This window comes from Hippocampus bargibanti, linkage group LG10 (assembly GCF_051943395.1).
Source record: "Hippocampus bargibanti isolate YZ-2025 linkage group LG10, ASM5194339v1, whole genome shotgun sequence".
Classification (NCBI taxonomy): Eukaryota; Metazoa; Chordata; class Actinopteri; order Syngnathiformes; family Syngnathidae; genus Hippocampus; species Hippocampus bargibanti.
In genome coordinates, this window is record NC_142743.1 from 14,779,857 (window position 1) to 14,788,618 (window position 8,762).

At 39.4% G+C, this 8,762-nt stretch overlaps 1 protein-coding gene across 1 annotated transcript; it reads left to right on the forward strand.

The window, feature by feature from the left end:
- Nucleotides 1–167: 167 nt before the first annotated feature.
- On the forward strand, nucleotides 168–4,999 carry rps15a (ribosomal protein S15a). The gene is made up of 5 exons (XM_089006662.1): nucleotides 168–267; nucleotides 1,012–1,149; nucleotides 1,230–1,309; nucleotides 1,485–1,570; nucleotides 4,873–4,999. Exons 2-5 carry the CDS (start codon nucleotides 1,017–1,019, stop codon nucleotides 4,964–4,966), a joined length of 393 nt encoding a protein of 130 aa, XP_088862788.1. The 5' UTR covers nucleotides 168–267; nucleotides 1,012–1,016; the 3' UTR covers nucleotides 4,967–4,999.
- The last annotated feature ends 3,763 nt before the right edge of the window (nucleotides 5,000–8,762 follow it).

The following is an 8,762-nucleotide window of genomic DNA, read 5'->3' on the forward strand; positions in this document are numbered from 1 at the left end:
ACTGTAGTTAATCATCCTCACCGCACGTAGGCGCTAAATTAAATTGGACCTTGGTATTTTTTGGAAATCCGGAATTACAACAACGCTTTAAAATTACGACATAAACATAAAAATAATCATAATACAATATATAAACAAAAGAAGCCAGAGTATGTGTCGAGATCATTCGAAACGGGGGTTTCATGACACATTTTGAACGGTTACACTTTTTCCCATAATCCATTGCAACTTCAATCTACTTCCTCTTTCCGCCATATTGCAGAGCCGGTGAGATGTCTTTTAATATTGTCACATATAATCCAGTCTAAATCTAAATCATCTTATCCTTATTACTTAAATGTTGATAATAGTCTTGAAGCATATTTATGTGGTAACTCTTTAAAGTGTTTATCATCTCCGACTATCTCTTCATTGCATCATATGAGCGACTTTTTCTACATGCCATTCGTACCCTGCGGCCGAGCAGTGCCTACCTTGTAGGCTCCTTAGAAATCGTGAACGGTTTGCAATGGACACATGATTTTACGGAACAGACGAAGTCTGCGCTTCGTAAATTGTTTGCCGAACATTAACAAGCATTGTGCGCGATTGGGAGTGTATTCCAAATGTCGGCCTGAGGACAGCGCTCAGGGTGAAGCACAGCTAGTTTTACAGCTAGTTTCACTCTTAGAGACAACGGCTCTTAGGTATGTCGTGCACTGCTGGGCTTTTCAGATAAATAGAAAGGTGGTGTTTACACATTGGTGCGTTTGTCGAAGCCGCTGGCAATCTCAGTGGGTCCATGTTGGTCGTTGATGTAAAAAAATTCTTGTGCGAAGATTTATATTTTTATTATTGTGTCGGTAGTGACCCGTGCCATACGAATACTCAGTTCATTACTGTTGTAAGAGTTTAGATTGTTGAACCTTAGTGTGAGCATTCTTTACAGACAAACGAGTCAAGCGGTTATCTTTATAGATTGTTGAGTGTTTTTTAAATTGGTCTGTTAATCTAGCGTTTTGTTTTCTGTAGGCATCATGGTGCGCATGAACGTTCTCGCAGATGCTCTGAAGTGCATCAACAATGCTGAGAAACGTGGGAAACGACAAGTCCTCATCAGGCCATGTTCCAAGGTCATTGTGCGCTTCCTGACCGTCATGATGAAGCACGGTATGCGTTATCTGCATGGTTTTGCAATTCTGATTTGACTCATTGACTCATAACAGATTTTTGTCTCAACGTTTTCCCAGGTTACATTGGTGAGTTTGAGATCATTGATGACCATAGAGCCGGGAAAATAGTCGTCAATCTCACAGGAAGGTTGAACAAGGTAAAGTTTTGATCAATTCCGCGGAGCAACATCTTACTCTGAAGTTAGTAGATTCATGGCTTGCTTTTGCATTTGCTTGCTTGATTTCAATTGATGGTCCAGTCGTAACATATTTTTCTGTAATAGCTGTCCAGAAATTAATTTTATTTGCTATTTGTTCCTTTGTTTCATCCAGTGTGGCGTGATCAGTCCGCGTTTTGATCTTCAGCTGAAGGATCTGGAGAAGTGGCAGAACAATCTTTTGCCTTCAAGACAGTTTGGGTGAGTAATGTGATGTATGTCTTGTACATCACACTAAAACAAATGTAAACACAACTTCTTTCTCAATTGGTAATTTTATATTGCAATAACAAGATACATCAAAGGTAGTATTTCCCTTAAAAATTAAATTAATCTGTATTTGGTGGATCAATTACAATGTGAAAGACACTCAGCCAAAATAAAATAACACAAATCCAGTGGCCAAATAACTACCTTCCAAACTATCTGAAATTGCAACCAACTTTCAAATCACGAATCAAGTTATGAAGTAGCATTCAAGCAAATGTGCACATCTTTTAACCACCTAAAATGCTCACAACTAATAACGCCACTGTCTACCCCAGTGACTGGCGAAGGTTTGCAAGCAGTTACAAATGTTTTCAGATTTGGTTCAAGGTTTCAGACATTGGTTCAATATTCAAAGGCAATATTCTTTCCTACCCAAAAATCTATTTGTGACCGTCACAACTGTTGGCAAGTGTCTTTGCAACTGTTTGCAACCTTAATTTTCACTGCATTTGCAAACCTTTTCTGCTCAATACGTCTCAATTTGATATGAGCTTAAAAGGCTGGGTTGTGCTGGTTCTGAAGGCCTTGACTTATCTGACTTCTGTCTCGGTCTAAACACTCATAGCTCGATGTAAAAGGAATATATAGACGAAGAAGAGATGTCAGTAGGGTAAGTTGTTTGGCTACTGGCAATCCACGTAGACCTATGAGATGCATTGCTGAGGTGTATTAAAATCAAAGATATGGAAGATAACACATTAAATAATGTGAAAATGATGGGGTTATATGGCAGGCTCAACATTTTGTTTTCATACCGTGAACCATCATAGTAAGATCGCACAACATGGGCACATGAACGGGTCAGCCATGCCTCTTGTGCACAGCGCAACGATGGGTGGGATGGCTCCAATGCCTCAGACGGTGATAATGAGTCAAAGACATTTATCTTATTTTTACTCCCAATTGTAAATGAGATTGGAGTGGTAAAAGGTGCACGAATAACATCCATATTGCTGATATAAATTACAAAGACATTCATGTGATTTCTCTCAATGTCTAAATAGAACCGTTAATAGAGTTTATGATTACTTAATAATTCAGTCCTGGGGCCAGTTTAGTACTGGGGCTGGGATTCTATCTCTTCTATTTACAAGTGAGAAATTACAGCCGATGCATTCATACGTAATTCATTTTCCGGTCCACTTACCCTCACAAGGGTCATGAGGGATGCTAGAGGCTATTCCAGCTGTCTTTGGGCAGTAGGCGAGTGGCCACGCTGAACCAGTTGCCAGGCAATTGTAGGGCACACCAAAATGAATAACCATTCATTCACACACACTTCCTCTGGAGTGTATACTATGAAGGAAACTGGAGTACCTAGAGAAAACCCACGAAGGCCCCGGGTGAACATGCAAACTGCACACAGAGGCTGGGATCGAACCCGGTATCTCTGTACTGTTAGGTCGACACGCTTACAGCCAACACAGAAAACAGATACTTTCCTTCTTTGTATGGGTGATATGATGATACCCAATTATTCTTATTGTTCAAAGAATGACATCTTTCAGTCCCACTTTATGTAGTGTGCTTTGAGGGTGTTATGTAATAGTGCTTCAGGTGGTGAGGCAATAAGCGAACTCGAAAACGGATGCGTATGGTACCTCTTCCTACCGGTTTGACACCCCAACTGTTACTTCATCTATATTTAATAGGTAAAAACAAAAGTGATGGAATGCTGTATTTTCAGGCCGTACAGCCCACTATATCAAAAGACTGAGTTACAGGTGCCCTGTCTTTTTTAAGAAATAAACATGACACTGTGTATTAATGGATCCAGGCATAGTAAAACCCCCGCCCTTGCTCTAGAAACGTGTGTATCATTGTATTTTGTTCAGCTACTACTTATGCAGAGTACAAAGGATGTATAGGATGACATTTTGACACATTTTTGTTCATAACTACCTTTATTATGCCTCCTGTGAAGAACCTCTGTGGCCATACATTTTTTAAATGGTTTCTCTGCCGTGCTATTAACACTTTTGTCATGCATGTAACTAACACCTTGCCTCTAATCCATTGGGCAGGGAGGGTCTCACCATCTGCAAATTGTCATGTGTTTGCGCTGCCCGTAGTTTCTCAGCCTGTAACAGCCGAGTGCCCCAGAATTACATTCATTCACTTTTTAACAGGAACCATTGGGTTTAAGCTTATGTTTGCAGAAGTTGAAGTTTGTGAGCCCGAGTTCAGCTCTACTTAAATTTGGTGATTGTTTTTAGGCGCAGTGAATTCTGTAGCATCCAAGATAAACTGTACTGGGGATCCATTGCTTTGATTCTAACAACATTACCCAGTTGAAACACACCAACTTCACAACTACTGAAAATCGTTTTTCTGATTGTTAAATTCGTTGGTCCGATCTATTATTCCACCGATTACTCTGAAAAACGACACACTTTGCATTTCTCGAGCATTTCAGAAAAATCACACAAACGTCATTTGTAAAATGAATACAACATAGTCGTCGAATGTCGTATTTGAATAGCGAATTCATGTGTGATCGGGCAGGTACGACCCCAGCGCAATGTTCAAACAAGCTGACATATATGCAGTAAATACCAGTGTAGATAATATGTGAAGTAGTCATGGCTTGAGGAAAAGGGCTTTAATGGAATTTTATTTTATTTTTTTGTCGGGCCAAATTAGAAAAGTGTGTGCACGCATTTTTATTTTCAGGACTGTCCACTTGCATCTCTGTTCATAGGTCAAGCCACACATAACCATAGGTCCTACTTACTAGTTTTGAGTTGTAAATCTGATCCGCCAATGTTGACGTTCTATTGGTAAGTGCTGTTCAGATCTGCTTGGTCTTTTGCCATATGTGTTTTGAATTGTTTGCAATCCCATTTTCTGATGCATTTATTGCAAGCCCCTGTCGCCTTGTAACGTAACAGTTTGGGTTGTTAACAAATGTGGAGTGTACCAGTTTGAAGTTCAACTTTTGTAATAAGTGGAGTTATCTCAAAATTTGGTGTTTATTATATTGTTTGAGGAGTCTTCACAACTAAGCGTCAATATGTTTACTCTTTCATTCATTTATGTTAACTGAATGAGTTGAATGAACCCAGGCCTTTATTCTCAAAAAATGTTCCCTGGTGTCTGTTAGTCTGTAAACAATGGAGCACAAGTGTTTAATGAGGCTCTACCAAATCTTTCCGCACAGCCTATACTGCATTTGTATTTGCTTTGTGGGTTGCACTCACAAATCCTGAATTATATTTATCCTTTCTTTGTAGATACATTGTACTTACCACCTCCGCTGGCATCATGGACCACGAAGAGGCCAGACGGAAACATACAGGAGGCAAAATCCTCGGATTCTTTTTCTAAAATGTAAACACAAAATAAAATCAACCAAGGAAAGTTCTTTGTCCTCTTCGTTTCACCCAAAATTATTCTGGATCACATATATACAAAGAACTCTTAAATTACACAATCGAATTTTAAATGGAGAATTTCACCATGTTTGCTAACCAACTACAGTAAAGTCTCGTTATATATATCGATAGTCCCTGTTATATCGATACTATTTCTATGCACACACGGAGAAAATTACATGCAAACAGGGTCGGATATATCGATAGTCCCGGTTATATCGATATTTTTTTTCGGACTCCCTTGAATATCGATATAACGAGACTTTACTGTACTTTGTTGATATTGCATTCACCACAAAAATCAACCTTCAACTACTGATTTTTTTAAATGTAGTCCTATTTTACAATCTGGTTGGATGGTATCTGCCCAAAATGGTCTTTAACTAGTTCAGTAGCCATTTGATGTGGTATGGGTATTTCTAACCAAGCTTGCAAAAAAATACAAACAGTCCATGGCTGTGTGTATGAATTGCATCCATATCACACTTTTTTGACATCTGCATCATTTGGCAACTATATTCAAATAAAATTTTTCCCCTCAAACCATAACCTTTTTTTGAGGGGGGGACTCGTAAGAGACTCGGAACATTTGTTTTGCGTTGTCATTTTGCCGCTAAACTACAATTGTAGGTCATACACTGGTTGAACGTTGACACGACATGTGCATTTCGGTTAGATCTCGCAGTTTTTATTTCTTCGATGTCCCCTTAGGGCCTCCGTACCTTTCAAAACTCAAGTCATTGTACGATGAACTTGCAGTTATCAAAAGTATTCAAACTTATGAGGGAAGGTTCATGTTCACTATCATCCGTTGAACTTGACATTTGGGGTGGCTGCCTTTCAAGCAGCTCCTGTTTTGCTTTTCTACTTTAATTTCTTTCATAACTTTGCTGCTGTGAAATGTAAATTTCTCCACTGCGAGACTAATAAAGGCAAATCCAATCCAACACTTGAAAATGCGACAAAAAAATGAATGCAAATGTGGATGCGATCAACACCGTGAGGACGACGGCTGTCGTAGCAAGTCTCGTAAGAATGTCCTTGAAATCCGACAACTCCATCCTGTCGCGAGAATACTCGTTTCACTCATAGAATGAAGTCTTATAAAGTCTTAAAATCGACAGATATTTACGAATTGAACTGGTTTATGAAGGTAAGGTTTCGTCCGCGACTGAAAAAAAGAACATTTTGTCTAAACTCGTTTCTCACGGGAAAAGAGTGAACCTTAACGGTTTACACGCGTCAGTTTTCTGAGTGTATTTTGTCAAAATGGCCACACGATGGCAGTAGCGACCGCTTGTACAACTGAAGCATTTGGATGACTGTTCTCGGTGACCAGTCCGAATAATACTAAGATTTGAATTAATATCGTCATCGTGGAAAAGGTCTGGAACGTGAATTGACATTTTCACCCCCCCGTTGTCGTTTGATGCCATAAATCAACACCGATTTAAGAAAAGTCGAGGGCAAACGGAAACGGGATTTCAGTAAATTTAATTTTGGGTTTGACATATGCTTAACATGCTTTGCAAGAATGCATAGAATTAATCTTAATAGTGGCAGCGCTTAGAAAAGCTATTTCTTGCAGTGTGCTATAAAGTATAATCGATACTTAATCAATGTCATCGAATCCATCCTGTGTTCTTCCATCACCGTTTGGTTCGGGGCCGCCACAAAAATGGACAAAATCCGACTTCAACGGACAGTTAGGACGGCGGAAAAAATCATTGGCATCGCCCTACCCACTCTCGAGGACTTGCACACTGCAAGAATCCAAACTAGGGCGCGGAAAATCCTACTGGACCCTCCGCACCCTGCCCACCACCTTTTCCAGCTACTCCCCTCAGGCAGGCGCTACCGATCCATGCGCACCAAATCCAGCAGACATTTAAACAGCTTCTTCCCCCAAGCCATTAACTCTTTGAACTCTTTCAACAGTAGCCAAAATGGAACTGTATAGTGCCACTTAGCAGTTTTTTTTTTTGACAACGATACTAGTGCAGCGTGTTCTACCGGAAACAAATTCCTTGTGTGTTCTACATACTTGGCAATAAAGATGATTCTGATTCTGATTCTGATTCTGATACCAATAATCAATTAATTATGCTGTCCATTCCAAACAACAGAAAGAGGTGTAACAGTGAGGAAAAGCAAACTCACCCAGCCTATTTCAGACAGCTTCTGGAAGAAAACTGTGTTTGCTTTCGCAAAACTTGTAAGTGATTTAAAAATAAACAAATAACCTAAATGCGGTACCGGTCAGGGAAAAGCAGTGTTAGGGTATTTATTTATTTGCTTATGTAATTTAGATATTGAACGTGTATTATACTGTACTCAATGTGACTATTTATGCTTATCATCAGATTAAAATAAAAATGTGAATTTGAGACAACGCTTCTGCATCTTCTGAGAATTCATAATGCCCTTAAAAATCCATTTTCAAGATTATGTAAAAGGATTCTCATCTAAATGATTTTTACAGGAAATGTATATATAATAAGTGTGATATAACTGTATTTACTGTAGCGTTTACCATTTTGACTGGTTATTTATTTATATATTTATACATTAACCCACCTATTTAAAATTGCATTTTCTGTGTAGCTCTAGCTCTTGTTTCTATTTATAATTGTATTTTATTTATTGTATTTATAATTGTATTTTATTTATTATTGTATCGATACTTGTCTCTGAACTGTAAAGTGTCCTTGAGAGTTTTGAAAAGCGCTTGAAAGAAAAAGTATTATTATTATTATTATTATTATTATTATTATTATTATTATTATTATTGTGGTGGTGATAGTCCTCGCACGTTTCATTTTCCAATTCATCTCGACCTCATTCTCCTTGCCTGCGACTCCTACAACTCATGCAAGGGCATCTGGCTCTTGCTGTTGTCAGTTTAGCACATTTGGTGGAAAACGTGGAGAACTCCGGTAGATGTGCAGTGCTCGCTTGATAAAGTAAAGGAAGGGTTTTGACTGCCGGATATCACTAAACACTGATGTGTCACGGTGAAAGTATGGGTTATTCATTCTTGTACAATACTATGGTGCTAAACTCGGTGTACATATTGCACTTTTTCACATGCCCCTCTGTCCATCTGCCTAATTTTACAGGTTGATTCATGGGTGGCGGGAAGTTCAGATAGAGAGTCACGCGGGGTGCGATATGATGAATGGGATAGTTAAGAGATAGTGAATTTATAGCTGCGAATGCAGCCATCCATTGTTGTGTGCATCTCGCAGCTGTCCTCAAGGGCGTCACGCTCCTCCAGAGTCCCATCTTGGGTGACTAACCTGGTAATCTCTCTTCTGCTGCTGTGGAAGCATTCCAATGCTGCAGCTGTCCTCATTGCATGTTAAGCAATAGTTAATTAGCAGCCATTGAGCACAGGCTGTACGCATACTACAGGGAGCGCAGTAGGTGATAGTGACTGGCTGAGTTTATTCATCAGGCTTCTCATGCGTTGGCCATAGATCACCTCGAGCATACAGTACAGTCTGGCCATCTTTGTGGAGAATGTAGGCTGTTGAGGTGTCAATCGCAGGGTTTGGAGGTGCTAATTCAACGTTTATTGACATTGAATAATAAATACTTGCAGAAGTCAGGGCCAGCGAGACGTTCTCTGCTGGCCTAAACATGGTAGCATCAATTCCGGTATTGCATCTGGATTAGGGCTGGGTGATGTATATTTATTGTATAGAAATCAAGAAATGAACAATCAAATGGCGAAATGCAGATGCCAT

What these genes read in the sequence shown, in the direction of transcription:
- rps15a (XM_089006662.1), top strand. Translation starts at nt 1,017, where the DNA reads ATGGTGCGCATGAACGTTCTCGCAGATGCTCTGAAGTGCATCAACAAT. An exon ending in GACCGTCATGATGAAGCACG is followed by an intron (nt 1,150 to 1,229) that starts GTATGCGTTATC and finishes ACGTTTTCCCAG; the next exon opens with GTTACATTGGTGAGTTTGAG. An exon ending in TTGCCTTCAAGACAGTTTGG is followed by an intron (nt 1,571 to 4,872) that starts GTGAGTAATGTG and finishes CTTTCTTTGTAG; the next exon opens with ATACATTGTACTTACCACCT.